The 20,340-nt window shown below is 42.1% G+C and overlaps 2 protein-coding genes and 1 pseudogene across 2 annotated transcripts; 1 reads left to right on the top strand and 2 right to left on the bottom strand.

Annotated features, from left to right (window-relative positions):
• Window positions 1-799: 799 nt before the first annotated feature.
• On the bottom strand, window positions 800-3,396 carry LOC107633557 (protein FAR1-RELATED SEQUENCE 5-like; annotated as a pseudogene).
• Window positions 3,397-7,858: 4,462 nt separating this feature from the next.
• Window positions 7,859-8,578, bottom strand: LOC107633556 (uncharacterized). Its single transcript, XM_016337170.1, has one exon. It carries the CDS (start codon window positions 8,576-8,578, stop codon window positions 7,859-7,861), a length of 720 nt encoding a protein of 239 aa, XP_016192656.1.
• A 9,020-nt stretch (window positions 8,579-17,598) lies between these two features.
• On the top strand, window positions 17,599-19,456 carry LOC148572332 (uncharacterized). Its single transcript, XM_088509832.1, has 7 exons — window positions 17,599-18,156; window positions 18,233-18,404; window positions 18,497-18,583; window positions 18,671-18,808; window positions 18,888-19,009; window positions 19,091-19,160; window positions 19,246-19,456. The coding sequence occupies exons 1-7, from the start codon at window positions 18,008-18,010 to the stop codon at window positions 19,351-19,353; spliced, it is 846 nt and encodes a 281-aa protein (XP_088365958.1). The 5' UTR covers window positions 17,599-18,007; the 3' UTR covers window positions 19,354-19,456.
• The last annotated feature ends 884 nt before the right edge of the window (window positions 19,457-20,340 follow it).

Here is a 20,340-nt window from a genome sequence, read left to right as displayed (position 1 = left end):
AACTGTGGAGAAGCTGGCCGTGTTTGAGATCTCCAGGACCAACCCGAACGTGGAGCTATTGGTCCAATTTGTTGATTATGAATGAATCCAACTGGGTTCATGACAAAGCTGGCGTTATTTTGGATTGCCTTTTCTGATTTGGCAAAAACTTTATGTCTTGTCATTGTTGAAGTGTTGCAACTGCTAGACTTAACTCTTTTTGTACATGATACAATCTTATGACGTTTAACTAAGTACTTTTAAAATTATCAGTGTTCCTTAGATTACTTTACAATTTCAATTCACACAGCACCATGGATGCTCTAGAATAATTTGCAATTTCAATTCATACAGCACCATGGATGCTCTAGAATAATTTCCAATCTAAATATAGCGCGTTACAAAATAATGTCATATAGCGGCCTGAATATGGTTAATATGGAAGTATAACAGTCCAAAACAGAGTTTTCTATAGCTAGCCATTTTTGTCCAAACATAGAACAACACGCATGATCTTCTAAGAAATTAAAACACCTGCTGCATCACCTAACCTTTGCCTAATATGAAGACCCACGTTCCCACTGGATTGAGCTGTGAGCGCATTAACCACAGGAACGGTTACCAAATTGTGCCCTGTGAATCATAGCCCCCGTCCAAGGCAAGGTTCGCTGCATCGTCCCATGCCAGCTACAAAGATACATTCAGTTAGTCATGAACTACGAATTGATTAGCCATGAACTACGAATCGATAAATGGTCAATACATTAAATGAAAAAGGGCGACTAAACAAATTTGTTGAGAAAGTGTTACCTCCTCCTCCTCAGACGAGTCCTCCATTGTGTAGTTTCACTTTCGCCCTCACCACCAAAGTATGATGCACCCCCTTCACCGTTTCCTTTCTTTGCCTCTTTCGACACCGCACCAACTGTGGATCCCTAACACAACCCTCTAGTGTTGAAGCTTCCCCAACTTCATTCACACCACCTGCATCACCAAAATCCTGAATCTCTTTCAGCCGCGCTATCTCATGAATAACTTTATCCGTCATGTCAACAAATTCAGCTTTGTGACGACACGTAAGAACACACATTTCCCTGCATAAATCATTCAACATCCAATTGCGGCAGGTGATCGTTGAATCCCAACACTCTTGGACCAACGATCCAGAACAAGACTGTCTGGTATGTCAGTCATCTCCAAATGTACCAGCACTGCTACAATGTGATCACACGGTATACCAAGGGACTCCATTCGCAAGCAAGAGCACTTGAAACTGTTACTGTCAGCATAGTGACTCACTTCCCACTCGCGCATTAGCTGACCTAGACAAAGTGAATGTATCAGAAGTCTGGCTCCATATGTGTGTTCATACCTTCAGTGTGCAAGCACGAAAAAGCATGGGCCTGAAGTTGAAGAAAATTGCCCTTGTGAGCTTCTTTGCAGCTGACCTCTCCAAATCATGAAATAGACTCTGTAGCACTGGTTCCCCAACCAAGGATAACATATCAGAGTGTACTTCTCTGGACCTCATTTGGGATATGCAACGCATAAACTGCTCAACAAAGTCCCTCAAATTATGACGAGACTGGACAAATTTACCCAGCATTGAGTGCGATCCTTCACACCTTGACGTTGTACGAAAACCCCAAAAGAAGTTGCCCCTTATATGTGCAGTTGCCCACATCCTTCTCCTAGAGTAAAGGTCAGAAACCCATTGATTATCAGACAGACCAAACGCATCCACCATATAATGCCAATGATCTTCAAACTCCCACACCTCATAATCGAACAGCATGCATTTCTTAAATTCAGAAGTAAATCTGGGGTTGCTTAGGTTAGAAGTGGCATTCCTCAACAGATGCCACACACAAACGGTGATAGGCCCCAGGAAACACCGCTTTGATTGCCTTTTTCATCACTCCATGCCCATCTGTTATCACACACCCAGGTGCTTTACCCTTCATGGCATCTAGGAACTGTTGCAGCAACCAGGTGTAAGTCTGCTCATTCTCATTTGCAACTAGCACAGCGGCAAACACAATTGTCTGATTATGGTGATTCACTCCAGAAAACACAACTAGTGGACACATATACTTATTCTTCCGATATGTCACATCAAATGCCACGACATCCCCAAACAAACCATAATCCAGCTGACTGCAATTATCCGACCAAAATAGGTGGACAAACGATCATCCTTGTCTGCCAAATAATGCACAAACATTCCAGGATTAGCCTGTGCCATTGATTCCAGGAACTTCCGGCAAGCCGTCGCATCCTCGTCAATGAGCCTCCGTTGCTTCCCTATCTGGTTATACATATCCCTCTTTAGAAACGGAAGGTTTTGGAATCCCCCGGCAGTCTGCACAAAAGATAAATAAATATGTGGCGTTTTAATCCTAACTCTAAGCATCATGTTCATTTGTTCCACGGCGGCTGCATCCATTTTCCTATGGCACGGTAGCATGAAAGTCAGTCTATCGTCCAGCAACTCGTGATTGTGAACGTCCTGAAAGTATGATATTATCCATCTACCACTATCGGAGTGCACGTGGACGCGTATCTCTGCCTCACAGCCACATCTGGTCTCTACCTTTGGCTCACGTTTTCGTCGCCTGCCGTCGTTAATGGACCCTATTCCTCTGAACCCCTGCCGGAAACATACAAATTCTTGTTGAGTAACCTCATTCCTCACATTTTGCCGAATCTTATTCTTTCTCACAGCGAAACTATTCATCTTCGCATACAAACTGTAAAACAAGAATGCCACCGATCGATCCGGAAAATGACACATCATAATCTCCTTTGCAGTTATTTCCTTGAAATTTATACACCCCAGCTCTGCAATGTCGTCCACTACTCTCTCTTCCCAGTTGTCAAAGAAGCTATCCCCAAAATTCTCCTCTGCATCCGACTCCACCCCTAATTCCCCATCCTCAACTTCATCACTGAATTCGTTGCCACCTGGGCCGAAGGCATTGCTTCCATTGCCTCCCTTTTCTTCAGCAGACAACGGCCGGTAACATTCCTCCGCCGCGGATTCTCCCTCTATGCAGTCCTGCGCAGAAATGGCGTTCACGGATTAAAATCAGATTACATCAGACAGAATACTCTATAAACAAAAATTGCCAAAACTCTACCATGCTCTGTCCTACCAAGTTTGCCAAAACTCTAGGGCTTCGCCGTCAATTGAGCTGTGGAGTTAATGGCAGCCCCTCTTCATCTCCTCGCTCTACCAAATGGGCTAAAACTCAGTCAACAGCTCATTCATATAGGGGGTTAGAATGCAAATATGTATAAATTGAGGGGTCATAACACAATATACAAAACTATATAGCCAATCTTGTAAAATACAAAAAGACCTGCCACCAAAGTAGAAACTTGTGTCAGAGGTGACAGATGCACCAATCTCCTCATTTGGACCGGTGCAGGCTATAACTCACCAATGGAATTGGATTATTATTGACGAAGAATTTCAAAAAGAGAATTCATTAAAAAGAGTAACTTAAAAAAGAGAAGATAAAAGTATTGTTAGTGGACTCAGAAAAAAGGACAATTCGCTGGCAAAAATGGAGTTGGGGTCCACGGTGGTGGTAGAAGTAGGAATTAGAGTTGATGTCATTTTTTATACGATCTAATAGAAAATTTTTTGAAGTGCTGTCTGTAAGATCTAGAACTTTTGAAAAGTTATTACAAATTAATTTTAAATTATATATATTTATTTACAATTTTAGGTTCATAAATTATTTTATTGAAGATAATTAAAGGTAGTTTTGTTTAATTGAATTTGATATAAATTAAGATTTTTATCCAAACTCTATAATCTTGGATTATTTTTCTATTTACTATTTAACGTTTTAAAGATTTAAAAATAATGATATTTAGATATTTAAATTAGAATTTTATCTAATTTTCTAATTATTGAATTAATTCCTATATCTAATTAATTGCACCTATCCAATTGAGGAGATTGGTGCACCATGTCCTTTCTGCATTGGTGTCCAAATGAGAGAGTGCCACGTGAAGGTAAGGTACAGTGAGGTGGCATGTGTTAGGTGGGAAGTTCACCGGTGAAGGGAGGGAGGGGTTAATGGGTGGAGTTTCAATTTGGCCCCCATTGGGGCTGCTTTCTAAATGGCAAAAAATTATGGGGTGAGACTGGAACCTATTTTTTTGTTGGCTGGTGAAATTGTTTAGCCCAGTTTGGGCCTATATTTTGTTAAAATTTATGGGCTGACGTTTTTTTATTCCGAAAATGAAATAAACTTCAAGGGAACGGCAAAAAAAATTCGAGGGAGGAATTGAACTTCATAAATTTGACAAAACGTTAATAATGATATGTGACAAAAAAAATGAAAGGTTAACAACGAAGCACCTAACTTCGAATGGAGAATAAATGTTTATATATAGATTCAACTTCAGTATGAAGGATAGGAGAGTATAAGAGAGATGGAGGAGAATATGTAACGATTCTTGTTCATTGCCGTTACGAAGGGGCACAAGCCCGGTGTATACACCAGTTGGAAGGAGGCGAACCAGCAAGTTCTGGATTATACGTTTCCTGAGTTTCACGGATTCAATAGCTTTGAATACGCATGCTTGTGCTTCAAAGCGAGGATGTCGTCGATTTGTGCTGAGAAAGGTCGTAGTGATGAAACTGGTCGAGTGACGCCGGATGGAGGTGGTGGCAAGAAATTGGCTATCTCCGGCGGAGGCTATCCTTGTCGGCCAATTGTTTCATGTAAGACTTATGAAACGACATTCGCTTTTTAAAAGTTAGTATATTTATGAAGCTCTGCTTTGCAGTGATGGAATGTGATTTTATTCGATTTGGAGTTTTGTTAGTGATGTTTATTCTGGTCATTTTATGTCCGGTTATTAAAATTATGAATTTATGCGATTTTTGTTGTTCGATGACTGTGCAAAAGGACTTCCTGTAATTCCGGCGGAGGAGCTTAACGCGGATTTTGTAGTTGTGAGCAGCATAGAGGAGTGGTTGCTAAAAGTTTGCCTGGAGGCAAAGATCCCTTGCCCCTGTTTCTTCAAGGTGGAACGATTTGTCGGAGAGCAAGGCCCGTTCTTTGGCTTCACGGTTGTTATTCCTGGGCATCCATTTGAGATAGAGCTATTTGTCAATGGTCGTTTCTCGATGGTTGAAAAAGCTGCAACAGAGAATGCTGCTTATGAGATGCTGTGCGTGTTGCTTGATGTAACTGGAAAAGAGATTCGGGATTATAACTACAGAACGGCGAAGCTTCTTAGCGACTCAAATAACGCGCTTCGAGCCAGGGTAGGTCAACTGGAAGAATCTTACGAGAAGCTGAAGGCTAGTTACGATTCTCTTGTAAGACGCCATGTTGAAGGAGAAAGAGTTTGATGTGTGTGTTCTGAATGTGTCGTTGGTGTTTGGTTATGTTGTATTTGTTCAGTTATTGTAGTGCGTCCTTTATTTTTGGTGATTAAACCGCAAAGTAGTATGTAATGTGTTTTAGTTTGTTGTTGAATCGAAAGGCTTAGTAGATAATGTGGAAAAAATTGTGTTAATTAGTGATAATCATGTTATGATTAACGACGTTACCTTATAATACAACGAAGTACGATTCGGGTGGAATCCCGTTTGTTTGACCCTCAAATTTGTTTTGTCGTTATTGTACAGTGGTTGTTTTAAATGTTGGCAGAGATATCCCTGCATGAGAAGAAGATATGCTTACTTTTGTTTTGTCTTTTTTTGGGGACTGGCTTGGACTGTATGGCTGTGCCTGCGGTGACATAGTGTACAGAAGGAAATTTGTCGTGGGGTGGCTTTTGGAATGCATGTCCCGTATGTGTTCAGGTGTCGTAAACAGAGGATGATGGTAAATGGATTAACGGGTTAAAGTGCTAAAATCACGTATGAATAATTATACTTGGATGACTTAATGATAGTTATGATGGAATAATAACCTAATGTTATGCGTGAACTGAAGATTAGAGTAATTAATACAATTGAATATATGTTAAAAAGTAAACAATGGAAGACAGTGAAAAGTAAGCCTGCTACAATGCAGGTAACACATGGTGGTAGGTGGTGTTTTAAGGTTAAGCGTAGCCTACTTCCTAACCAGAGCTAAGTATAGGACGAAGATAGTAACAAAGATAAATAGGATACACGGGTAGAGAATTTGTTGCCGCTGCTTTTGGTTGGATCAGTTGTTTTGACGGACAGTTGGGTGGTTGTCCCCTTGTTCTATTTGACGATGACCCTGGATGCCTTCGTCGAAGGGGAATATTTGGTCAATATTTGGGTGGTTGTCTCCATGTTCTTTCGGACGATGACCCTGTAAGCCTTCCTCGAATGGGAGTACTTGGTCAACCATCGGTGATGGGTTCTTCTGAATGGTTGGTGGTTGACTACGATGCAGTAGAGCAACATGGTGGTTGAGCTGATTCTGTAAGCGTTTGTCAGAGAGGAATTGTTCGAATGCCATACGAGCTTCATCGAAGGTTTGGTAAGACTTATGGAGGTTGCCGCTAAATTCGTTAACTTGGCTATGACAGGCCGGCCAGGAACTATAGATACCAGGGACCCTCCCACGGAAAACAACATAGTATCTCTTGTTGACCCGGACCATGTTGAGATTCGAAGGGAGAGGTGTGTTGAGTTTGGGTAAGATGGGAGGTTGGATTTGGAGGTTTTTATACCCAAGGGCGATTAGTCTTGTGATGTGAACAGGAAATTATATTTCTGTAACATTTTCAACGGCTGGAAAAAGTGGTCGAATGTATGGATGAGATGTGTCCTTCTGCAAGGACCAGAAAGTAAGGTTGGACTAGCGTAATGTTGGTTCGATGAATGACGGGGACCCAGTTGAATCAAAATATAAAAAAAAACGAGTCTTATAAAAGAACCGAGCAAGTTATTAAAATTTTTTAGGGGAGTGCTAGGTAAATAATGGTTTACCTATACCTTTACTTTCAAATATGGTTTGGTTTCATAGTTTATTGAGAAAATTACACTCCCCTCCCCTGCGAGATACTAAAATGACACTCTGTTACCTCTATTTTATAAATATACATTCCCCTCCCTTCTAATTTCTAAAAAATTTCCTTCTTAATCGATTTTAAATTTTTTGTGTTAACTAATGTTAACTTTATCCATTTTTTTAAAAAAAATTAAATATTTATTATTATTTTAACATTAAATAAAAAATTATAGTAAGATTATTTTTCAATATCAATATATATTAATTGTTATACATATTAACAGTGATAAAAATTTTTATTTAATGTTAAAATAATATATATTGATATCGAGAAATTAATAGTAAAATTAAAAATAATTGTTAACAAAAATTATTGAAGGGTAGGTATTTTAGAAAAAAATAATTTAACTATTAATTTTTTTAAAAGTATTTTGGTAAAAATACAATTTAATCAATAAAAAAATTATTAAAGGGTACTTTGGTAAGCAAAATTTAATGATAAAAAATAAAATTTTTGCTAATGAGTATTTTTTCAAAAAATAATTTATTTTTTCTTAAAAAATAGATAAAGTTAATATTAGTTAATACAAAAAATTTAAAATAGAGTAAAGAGGAGGTTTTTAAAAGTTAGAAAAGAGGGGAATGTAGATTTATAAAATAGAGGAGAGAAAAGTGTCATTTTAGCATCTCGCAAGGGAGTGGAGTGAAATTTTCTATAGTTTATTTAAATTGACAAGTAGAAATCATAACCTGTTTTTTTAGTATTGTACTGTTATCAATGAAAGAAAGAAGACAATTTAACAACTAAGGTATGTGCAATAGTTAACGAAATTGATTTTAGTAACCAAATATGTTGTACGAAACTTTTACAGGCAAAGTGTAAACAACAGAACATTAAATCTGCATGGGAACCTAACTCATGGGAGGTTGACGAAGAGTAGCAACTCGTAGTTCGCGCGACAGTGGATGCAGGGGATATGAGCGGCCCCTCCGAAAGCATGGACGGAGTTTTGCTCTGCTGCCCGTCTGCGATAGTCATACAGAAGACCCATGTGGCCCCTGGTGGAGCACCTGGGCGAGGCACACACCGTATGTTGTTCTATATGGGGCATTTGGACCTCACCCGGCCACGAGTTATTCAGTATTGAGAAGCACCTAGCGTTACAATCGGCGAGTAAACCAGCTGCATCTAGCTCGCGAAACAGTTCGAGTCCTTTCCGTTTTCCATCATTGTCGTCCGTGCGAAGCAGCAACGTCATCGAGAGTGCATATTTAGCTGCTTCATGGCCTCTACTTGTTGCACTATTCAGCATTTGGAAGCCAACGTCTTGGTTACGTCTGATGAAGAGTTCCCGAAGCACCTCACGAAACAGAAGCTCTGGATGACCAGCGGCCAAACAGCGGTCAAAGAATCTCGTTGCCTCGATGTCGCGGCTCCACCACCACAGCGTCACATGCGGTGGCAGTATAGAAACACTGCGGTGAACAATATCCGCGTCTCCTATATCCCGTGCAGCCTTGCAGGTCATTCTAAGACTGCAGAGGTCCTGAATGGAGTTTGACGCAACTTTAACGGTTAATGTAACCCAAATGTCGTTCGGAAGGAAGGGGGTATTTGAGAAACGGTTTATTGTCATTTTACGTTTGTTCCTGTTAGTTCGTATTTCAATGGGATGGGGATATGTGTATAGAGTTGCGGATATGGAGTGTGGCAAAGGAGTGTGCCTCCATATTTATAAGTCCACCGATCCCGTTGGAATCCTGAACTGGAGTGTAGCAGATAGGTTTTGAGTAATGTATGCGTAATATTAAATGTTAGAGTAAGCGTAACTATATTAAAGTGAAAACTGTATGGGGAATGCTATTAATAAAAATACACTACACCCTAGTGTAATGCTATTAATTAAATTTACTCTATTAATCCTATTAGTTTACATTGTTCACACATTGTTAAACAAAAGTTGTTAGTTACCTATACTTTTTGAAACTTGTAGTAGTATAGATTCTTCCACGTGTAGTCAGAATAATGTTAAACGTTGGGGCAAATATTTTGTCGTTTAATATATGAATAATTAATTAGGTTTGTAATCTACATAGTTAAGGCTTTTAATATCATGTATGTGAATTTTTTTTGTTTTTGAAAATCGTTTCGTATATCACATAGAGAAGAGAGATTGTGACGCGTTTAATGTGAGGTAAAAAAGCCTTGAACTTATGGTGGAAGGTGGGAAAAATGGATACGTGAGCTTAATGAATTTATTATCGAATTTAAAGCCCTGGGAAAGCGGTGTGACTGTCCAATGAGAAAAATGTGTATACATAATTGGATTGGAGAAGGTGATAAGTTATGTCATATATAAATAAGTTTGATGTTTGAGATAACTTCGCTGAGGAATTTGTGAATAAGATTGAAGGTTGTTAGTTGTTACGTCCTGTTGTGAGTGAATCGCTATTTATTGGGTTGGAACAATGTCGACTCCCAGCGTTGGTGATGGAAGTAGTTCTTCCGGAGGAACGGCTGCTAGCGCCATTCTCGGCGATGAGGGTAGGCGATTTTAGATTATGTTTTTTCCCGGTTATGGTTGACGTTTACTTATTATTATTATTTTTTCTTGTTTGAACGTTCAGAGGTTGTCCCCACGGTGAATCCTGACGAGTATGTCATCATGGAGGACCTTGAGCAGATGCTACGCAGGGCATGCAACGCCCTTAAGACAGAGCCTCCAGAGTTTGTGTCGCGTTATTCCGTACATGTCCAGGGCGAGCGCTATTATGGGTATATGGTGGAAGTGACTGGACCGCCGGAGGGAGTCAATTTTTGTGCCTTCGGCAGGTTCTCAGCCAACGAATGCATGGCTAGGCAAGATGCCACTTTTGTATCTCTGCAAGCGGTTGTGGGAGAGTCCGGGAAGGAGATCCTGGATTTCAATTTTCATGTGGCTCAGCATTGCAAGGAACGGCTTCTGGAGTTGCAGCGGGTCTCCAGTCTGTCCGTGGACTCCCATGTCGCTGAATTGGAGACTAAGAACGCTTAGCTGAGGGACCGGCTGGATGCTTGGGAAACCTTGCACGGCCGTGGATAATTTTGGTTGGGTTTTGGGTTTACGGTTTATTGTTTAGGGTTTGGGGTTTCTATGTTAGGGTTCATGGTTGACGGTTTTAGGGTTTCTGGTGAATGGTTGATTATGCAACTTTTTGGGTAGGGATTCTGACTTTTATGTTTGTGTTACGTTGTTATGTAATAGTTATAATTTATTTCTTTATGCGTGGTTTACAAGGGTTCGTACACAGAAAAAATGAAAATTATCGTTACATGCAGCTTCGAATATGATATTTTTTTTATTGCATAGTTAGTCTTGAAGGTTGTCATTATTTTGACGTTTGACAGTGCATTGCATGAAATTGAAGTTAAATTTAAAGTCATTCCACGTCAGGTTGAAACTTATTTAGAGTTTGAAGTGTAACATTTAATACGGAGTAAATTGAATAGCACACAAGTTTGTCTCATAAATGTGGTAGCCGAAAGGGTTGTAAGTGTTTGTGGAAGGTTGTGAAAACGGATAATTGACATCAATGTATTCATTATGGAATTTAATAAAGTCCCTGGTGAACTGGTGTCATTATTCAGTTCCAATTTGAATGGAGAGGGTGAGGACATGGTTGATGATTCATGATTCATGTGGTTTGGTGTTTAGTGTTGCACGATCAAAAATGATTTTAGAAATTTAGTATGTTTATCTAATCAAAAGAATATTAATTTTTTATTCGTATTTTTTAAAAATTAGTTTTAGGTTTGCTAATAACAAGAACATTAGTTTACAAAAGTTCTTTACCTAACAATATTATAAAGAGTTCATATGGAACATAAATTTTTACAAATTTCGGTTAGGGATCACGGCTAAGGGTTTGAGGGCTTAGGAATCCGGGTTTAGGGTTTAGGGTTACGTGGTTACGGTTCATGGCACATGGTCCACGGTTCGTTGTCGGGGGTTCATGTCTTAGGGGCAAAGGCTAAGGTGAGCCGGTCGGGTGATTTCATGGTCCGGGGTCGTCAACGAGGTCATGGCTTCGGGTCCAGGTCCATGAGTCTTAGGTTGGCCGGGTCGGAGTCACGTGGTTTTAGGTTTAGGGTTCCCTGATTAGTGCTCCTCGTTAACGGTCCATGGCTTCTGGTTTACGCTCTGGGGTATGTCGGTTAGGGATCACGCCTAAGGGTGTGAGGGCTTAGGAATCCGGGTTTAGGGTTTAGGGTTCCGTGGTTACGGTTCATGGCACACGGTCCACGGTTTATTGTCGGGGGACCATGGCTTAGGGGCAATGGCTAAGGTGAGGCGGTCGGGTGTGTTCATGGTCCGGGGTCGTCAACGAGGTCATGGCTTCGGGTCCGGGTCCATGAGTCTTAGGTTGGCCGGGTCGGGTTCATGTGGTTTCGGGTTTAGGGTTCTCTGATTTGTGCTCCTGGTTTATGGTCCACGGCTTCCGGTAAACGCTCTGGGGTAAGTCGGTTAGGGATCACGGCTAAGGGTGTGAGGGTCATGGCTTCGGGTCCGGGTCCATGAGTCTTAGGTTTGTCGGGTCAGGTTCACGTGGTTTCGGGTTTAGGGTTCACCGATTAGTGCTCCTGGTTTATGGTCCACGGCTTCCAGTTTACGCTATGGGGTATTTTGGTTAGAGATCACGGCTAAGGGTTTGGGGGCTTAGGAATCCGGGTTTAGGGTTTAGGGTTCCGTGGTTACGGTTCATGGCACACGGTCCACGGTACGTTGTTGGGGGTTCATGGCTTAGGGGCAACGGCTAAGGTGAGGCGGTCGGGTGTTTTCATGGTCCGGGGCGTCAACGAGGTCATGGCTTCGGGACCGGGTCCATGAGTCTTAGGTTGGCCGGGTCAGGTTCACGTGGTTTTCGGTTTACGGTTTACTGATTAGTGATCCTAGTTTATGGTCCACGGCTTCCGGTTTACGCTCTGAGGTAATTCGGTTAGGTATCACGGCTAAGGGTTTGAGGGCTTAGGAATCTGGGTTTAGGGTTTAGGGTTTCGTTCTTATGGTTCATGGCACACGGTCCTCGGTTCGTTGTCGGGGGTTCATGGCTTAGGGGCAACGGCTAAGGTGAGGCGGTCGGGTGTTTTCATGGTCCGGGGTCGTCAACGAGGTCATGGCTTCGGATCCGGGTCCATGAGTCTTAGGTTGGCCGAGTTGGGTTCACGTTGTTTCCGGTTTAAGGTTCACTGATTAGTGCTCCTAGTTTACGGTCCACGTCTTCCGATTTATGCTTTGGGGTAATTCGGTTAGGGATCACGGCTAAGGGTTTGAGGGCTTAGGAATCCGGGTTTAGGGTTTAGGGTTCCGTGGTTACGGTTCATGGCACACGGTCCACGGTTCGTTGTCGGTGGTTCATGGCTTAGGGGCAACGGCTAAGGTGAGGCGGTCGGGTGTTTTCATGGTCCGGGGTTGTCAACGAGGTCATGGCTTCGGGTCCGGGTCCATGAGTCTTAGGTTGGCCGGGTCGGGTTCACGTGGTTTCTGGTTTAGGGTTCACATATTAGTGCTCCTGGTTTACAGTCCACGGCTTCCGGTTTACGCTCTGGGGTATTTTGGTTAGGGATCACGGCTAAGGGTGTGAGGGCTTAGGAATCCGGTTTAGGGTTTAGGGTTTCGTGGTTACGGTTCATGGCACACGATCCACGGTTCGTTGTCGGGGGTTGATGGCTTAGGGGCAACGGCTAAGGTGAGACGGTCGGGTGTTTTCATGGTCCGGGATCGTCAACGAGGTCATGGCTTCGGGTCCGAGTCCATGAGTCTTAGGTTGGTCGGGTCGGGTTCACGTGGTTTCGGGTTTAAGGTTCACTGATTAGTGCTCCTGGTTTACGGTACACGGCTTCCGGTTTACATCTCTGAATCATTTTTTCAGTATTTCTTTTTACGTAACTTCCATTTACACATTATAATAATATTGAGGTAACAATCTATAATAATACTCTTTATAATAACTAATATCCGATCATTATATACTTGTGTTTTATATTTTGACGAATTGACCACAAAATTATTTATAATTCAATAGTTAAATAATATGTAGGCAGTATAAATATAATTTTTAGACATGATATAATTATCTTCGAATTATCTGGAAAATTTATTGTGAAATTAAAGGTTAGCAGATATATAAACAGTTATTCAATTTGAATAATTTTTGTCACATGTTGTTGTGGTCGTCTATTTTTTATTCATATGTACATTTTAGTATTTTTGAGAGACACCACAGAAGACGACAAAACCCAAGTTCAGACAGACAGCTCATGTCTAACAGTAGATTCATCTGAAACGGATATCATTAATGAGGCAGTGCTCCAGAAAACGACAAAATTGGATGAATAAAGGGAGGAATGGGTTGCACGCCATTTTTCAACGATGGGGGAAAATATTAGCGCCAACACAATTCGGTATGGCTTGCTTTAAAGCGTAAAAAGTGACAAACATACACTAAGCAAGGCTTCACGACCAAAAAGATTGCCAGACACCCTCACTCAAGAGAGATGAAGCCGACGAACCTGTTCAATGTTTCCGGCGGGACACAGCAACCTCTGAGGCTATGGTAAGGAAATCCATGAGGGAGATAGATCGTGTTGCATACGTCCTTCCACTTATACGTCACATGTGTTGATACCTAATCCTTTAAGTCATCATTTGTAGGGCGGAAGATGGGACTGGAGCAGCATTCGTCGTGCAAGCCACGCCTGAGTCGGCTGAGATTTTGTCCCAGGAAAGTGGTGTTGCTTGCGGTGCAGTGGTAGACGTGACACCAATGGGTGTCCTAGTCGTTGGTCATGCTACTCAGCCGATAGTAGCTCCTGACACCGACGAAGACCGTTCCAATAGACAATCCACCCTTCTGGCTATGAAGGGAAAGAGGCTATTTCGATCACCTTCTGACAAAGTGAATAGATCAGCACCTGCTAAGTGTGGCAAATCCACCTCGTCGCCGGCTGACATACGGGTATGAAGAAATCATCTCCTTAATTACTTCCTTCATGTTTGCGTTCTTGTATGAATTGCATTTAACCCCGTGTGTTTAACGTAGAAGTACAAGGCAACATACGCCATGGACTTTAACCAATCGGAGACACTCCTGTTCAACTTCCTTTTCTCGGATGGTCATTCGATGGAGTATGTTATAATCCCTGATTACTTTGACGCGATGTTTATACAATTCTGCATCCTTGAACAACAACATTAACCATGGCATCTGTTGCAGGGACACTCTTGTGAGAATGCTCCAGTACAGACTAACAAGGCGGTAAATCCAATCCCTCATACCTGGGCGTCCCATTGACAGAGCCGTCGTGAAGATGGTGGCCATGCGCAACGCTTGTTCTATACATCACCTTAAGCATCCCTATTTTTGGTGTCTCCCGCCAAGCTTCGCTGTGAGTGGTTAATTCAACGATGCAACCACATCTGCATATTATACTGGATTCTGAAGCATATTTATTTGTTATTATAGGATGACGTTAGTAAGGGATTGTCTGTTATGGAGCTCAACGAGATATACGTGCCTTTCTGGTTGAAACCAACAAGATTCCTGAATAGGGTTTGTGTCTTGATCCATACGGACTTTTTGGCATTTCGCATTACTTTCGGGGCTGCTGACCCCATTGGAACTAATTTCGAGTTTTCTATTTTCTTCATCTGCTTGCAGATCTTCATCCCCATCGAGGATATCTTCATGCACTGGTACTGCATGGTGGTTGAATTTGGGGAGAAGACCGTCTACCACCTAGACTCCTTCCTGGACGTGAATATGGTCAGCGACCGAGAGCAGCTTATAGAACGCGTGGTAACGTGACTTCTTATTGTTCGTTGTACCATGTTTGAACCAAAATTATGCAGTTTCTGTTGCTAATTTGGGGACCATGCCTCATCTTGAAATGCTGTACGCGATGATGACTTCTCCGGTGTTTGGACCCCTGCGATAGTACACTCCCGAAGACATGGGTCGGTGGTCAATATAGCAAGGAAATGGGATACCAAATTGCAATACCAGGTGCACCTTGTTTTGTGAGTGTTGGGTCTGTATATTGGAACATTGAGTTACTGTTAGCTATAACCCGCTTCATATTTGCGTTCTGTAGCGATAGCTCTGCTGCCTTGGTGATACAATGGCTTCACCCTGAAGGTTCCTTTAACCCGTATGAAATTAGTGGCGTTGTAAGTAGATGCATATGAATGTAAGTAAAACATGTCCATGTGCAGTAATTTACATCCCCCTAATGTTTGTCTTTCGCAGCTTGAGGATTCTAAACTCTGCGGCAGAACGGCCGTGTCCCTTATGGGTGGACCCTTTAACGCAATCGGCGGCTTGGTTAGGATGTGGGCAGCTCAGTGGCAGCAACGACGTACGCCGTTAAATCATCTTCCTCTCAGGATGGACTTGTGGACGGAACGGGAGAGCAGATGGTGGCCTAGGCAAGCAGTTTCTTGTGGACAAAATAAGGTTCTACGGGACTGCAACATGACCCCAAAATGATTTAGTTTGTCGCTTTTGTTATTAGCTAAGCGTTATGTATTGCCTTAATTTTTAAACTGGATTTGCTTAGTTTATTAGAACATTATCTAAGATAGTTGTAATTCAAGGAAAAGTGTAATTAGGTGTGGCCTGTTGCAATTAATACTCTGTAGTGATAGTTGACTCTACCTTATTTGTCCTATGTTGGGATTGTCTTTATGACAGTATGTGCAGTGATAACTGGGAAAAAGTTAAGGATGGGACAAAATGAAGCCTGCAAAGCATCCTTCTTCGCTCCCGCCGAGGTTTCTAGCACAGCAGCATTCAGTTTATTCTTAATTTGGGGTGGTTGAAACTACCTTTTTGTCGCTTTAGTCACATATTCGAATAACAAGTTAAAAAAATTTTGGTTACATGCATGGAATTTGGAAGGATAGCGTAACCACATCTGGGTTGTCTTGCCACTTAGCTTAGCTTCTACGAGAAAATATATTAACGCCCTTTTTCGAATAAAAAATAAATAAATAACCCCTTGTCTGTTAAGCGTTCTAAGCGTTCATGCCAATATGTGAAACATGCTAATATGTGCAACTATCATGTATGCATACGTTAGTGGGCCGTAACATGCGAAACTGTTATGTCATATAAACATTAAATGAACAAAAGGATAAAACAAACCCTCTGTCGAACATGATACTAATGTTAGCAAGCGTATTAAGCATTTAAGTGAGCCTAAACATGCATATCCGTGTATAAGATGCAATTGTTATGCATAACCCGGTTTAATGCATACATTCACATTGCAATACAACGTTTAATTAGGGTTGCCATTCTCTTGGCATTAGAAACGATAATTTGGACATTTAATGAAAGTATGACTGACCTTCCATCCTGCTCTGAGCCCATCTTCTGAGCCCATCCTCGTCTAATGCATTGACAATGACCAGTGAGCAGCTCTGGGAGTCTTTCACCTTAGTAGTAACTCCTTGCTGGAAAATTTATAGGATAGTCAGACCGAGCATATACGGGAATGGAACTCCGTTGGAAAGGTAGATAGCGCGAGATAGAAAAAACGTTGATTTCCTTCGGTTTAAAAGGGTTGTAACACAACAGGCTTAGAGTGCCCATATAACTCCCACTAACTTACTCTTTCTCTCTGGAATAGAAGATTCAACAACATGGCCGTTGTGGAGTCACCACCTGCTGATGGCCACTTCGACATGCCGGACAGTTTGCCAAATATTCCTGAAGGAGAGACGTTGACCTAGCCACCACAAACCGTAAGTACAATAGTTCGGCCCTGAATGTTTGATACGTGCTAAGGAACGGTACATGCACATGGTCTACATGTTGTAACGGAACTAATTTTTTTTAGAATATTTCGAACAACGGTGCACAAGCCAGCTGCATGAAGGATCTTGTCAACACCATCCAGTGCATGTCATCGAAGGTTGATGAATGCGAGGGTCGTCAGCAACAGTGTGACGACGCCATGAGCCTACTGGGTTCCGTCGTCAACATTATTCAGCAGAACCTGGCGAAGTTGACGTCCGAGAAGGCTGGGCCTGGGTTGCGAGTTTGTGCCATTTGCAAGAGAATGCAAGCCGACAATGAAGCCTCTGACGCAAATGGGCTCTTTGGCGACAGAGAGCACCCCTTCGTAAAAACATACACCTCCATCTATGGAGACCCTGACGACTACGACACCATGTTTCCCATAACTATTGCGGATGACCATGACACACCAGTTTTCACTGGCAACATTCCCCTGAAGGGTGCGCCAGAGTACCAAAGCCAGACAAGCGTTAGTGGAAACTGGGGTTACAAGGTACGTATGTTACTCAGTTACATATCCAGTAAAGATATTGTCTTCATCGTATTAGGAATAGCATGTTTTTTCTTACTTTGGTTCAGGTGGTATAACTTTTTTAGTTTATAGATTTGTTGGAGATATTTCATTGGCATTTTTGTGTGGTTTCTCGTTGGTATTTCCCATGCCATTTTGATTAAGGTTTTTTTTGTCCTAAACGCTTTTTTTATAGAGGTCAAATGGACTTTAACAATTTATTTATGAATTTTTTGGCCACCATCCCACGTTCTACTTCATCATCCATGGTTTTAGTTTATCTCTTGCCGTTTTAAGAGAATATAGAATTTTTATTTGGCTGCACATTTCTGGCCCACTTCGTTCGCGTCCAGGCCCAAACAATAACCCTTAACTGACGCAGGTTATAGGAGAGGGTTCCTCCTCTCAAACTGGACAAGAGTCACATTCTAGCCGTATTGCAGCTCCCAATCTTATCTCAGGTAATGGGCTCCATTTTTCATCACAACAGGGAGCATCTTCCTTCTTTCCGGGGGAAAACTTCTCCAGCAACTCAGTTGTGCCAGATCCGCCACGTTTCCTGTTGATTGGTCGACCCACCAAGATACAAAGGAAAAGCGTTGGGATCTCACATCCATTGTTCCCGCGAAAGGGCACCGCTGGGAACAGCTCCAAGTCCATCGTCGCAGGGGGCATCCATCATGGGAAGGGACTGGCCCCAAATCGCGCTATTGGAATGCTCGCTCCGGCGCAAAAGGCCCCACCGTCCAACTCGCTGAAGCTGTTTAGAAGCCAGCTTAACACTGCCAAACCACCGGATACAACACTAAGCGACCTCCAAATTAAGGTCGCCACATATGATTTTGACCTTCAGGCAGACCCGATGTAAGCCTTTTAAATGTTGATTTACCTTCTTTCTGTAATTGGTAGTGTGGCCCTGTTAATCGCGGATTTGGTGCAGGGATGAGCTAGTCAAGTTGGGGGAAGTCGTCGTCAGGAGAAAAGAACTCCTCACACTGCGCCCAGGAAAAATGTCTGACGATGTCATTTTCGATGCTCTGACCATGAGACTCACTCTGGGGAGTCAGACTCCGGATGGGCCGACTTTTTGGTGCCTGCCCCCCTCATTCGCAGTACATCTCACGTAACTCACATTGTGGCCACTAAGAACTTGTTCTGTAATTAGAACTTACTTGTTCCCCACTTTGTTGCCTTCTTTTTTAAGAATGACGTTTTGGAGGCAAAGCTGCTGGCAGAAAGGGTTAGGACTTATAAGGACACTTGGATGAAGCCCTCCCACAATCTGGCTTATGTGAGTTGCTCTGTTTCTGTTCCTTGCCTGGAAAACAAACCTAACCCCTAACATCATTTGATGTATATTACCTGATCTCCTTTACAGGCTTACATCCCAGTCAAAGACATATCAAGCCACTGGTATCTGATGGTGGTGGCGTTTAATGACATGAAGCTGTATCACTTTGATGCATGCATTGGTGATGAGAAAAGCACGACGAGGAAGATCATCATACGGAACTTGGTAATTTCCGTCCATGCACATTGCTTATAATTATCGTTGTGTATATATATTTGGAAATCACCTTCACTTTGGACCGCAGGGAGATGTACTATCCAGGATTATATCCACCCCTGCATACCCCGCCTATTTCCGCAAGAGGGCCAGGGGAGTCATGTGTTTCGGCATAGCAGAGCCAGATGGCCTTGCATCATGCCAATCCCGGTGAGTCCTGAAAGATACTTACACTTCACATTAACCAAACAGCCTTCATGCTCATGTCTAATACAAATTCTTCTTCTGCAGTCATGTTTCTGCTGCATGTGTTTTGAACTGGATGGCCATGGGGGGATTCCAGAGAAAGTTCATACAACAGGTTAAATATTTTTACTTAGTTTTTCTAACTATGTCACCTACGTTGCTGATCTCTCCAACTAATGAACAAAATCATTATTTAGCAGGTGGATGACAAATCCATAAGGATGCAAACCGCCCTTGGCCTACTGTTGTTGCCCTTTAACGAAGAAAGAGGCTGGATTGGGAAGTTTGGGTCAGTGTCCCGGAATTGACGGTAGCAACCACTAGGGGGCGTAACTCTTGACTGTTTCAAATATTTTGTTAAATTTGTTTTGATGTGTATCTTAGGCAGAAAACTGTTGTTTCCTTCTTATTCTTCTTTCCTTGTTGAACTATGTCATCGCCACTAGCAGAACTTCTGCTCAGAACTCAGTCAACTGTGAACCAAAATGTGTTAATTAGGATTCGTTTTATGAATGCTATTTTTTTTCTTCTTTTGGTGGTGAACTTATAACTAATGCTTTTGTGAAATTAATTACCATTTTCTGGCCCAATAAACGCAAGGGGATGATTTACGCTTTGATGGGCCAGGCCAACGCAATAATGTGAGCCCACTAACCACTACTTACTCATATCCTCCTTTATGCCCACAATATATGGTTCCATGAGTTTTTTTTATGCGTACCGATTGGTTAGGGCCTTCTAATGGAGACGGATCCAGCAAAAAATTGTTTTAAAATCCAAAGTCTCGCTTAACAAAACCCAAAAAAAAAGCATTCCTATTTGACCGTACAGGCACGAAACCTTTTGGCTTCTAGAAGAAGACTTCATCAAAGGGTGATGGCACATAATCCTAAGGAGTGGAACTCTGATTACATTAATTAATTAATTAGATAGGATTCACCCTTCATATCCGCTTGATTCACACGCTATCCAGTTTGTAGGTGTTCTTCTAACTCAGAATATCCCCTTCTTCTTTTCTATTGGTGCCTGGACAAAAAATGGCCGAAGAAAACACGAAAGGTGACGTCGTTAGGGTTATTAAAGCAACAGGAGAGCCGTCGCGACCGATGGTAGGTTAAAGCTTCCTCTTCTGTTCTTTCCATTATTTCTTACTCTACTCTCTGCATTTTGTTCTTTCTCTTACGTTGTGTCTTGATATGCCCATATCTGTAGCGTCTACCATTACCAAATGATCTCCTCCCCAATGGTAGCAACCATATCTACATCACAGTCACCGATGGCTCAGACCGTACTTA

Source organism: Arachis ipaensis, chromosome B3 (assembly GCF_059453495.1).
Source record: "Arachis ipaensis isolate K30076 ecotype BB chromosome B3, ASM5945349v1, whole genome shotgun sequence".
NCBI lineage: Eukaryota > Viridiplantae > Streptophyta > Magnoliopsida > Fabales > Fabaceae > Arachis > Arachis ipaensis.
The sequence above is the reverse complement of the archived record's forward strand: the minus strand, read 5'-3'. Positions and strand labels throughout refer to the sequence as shown.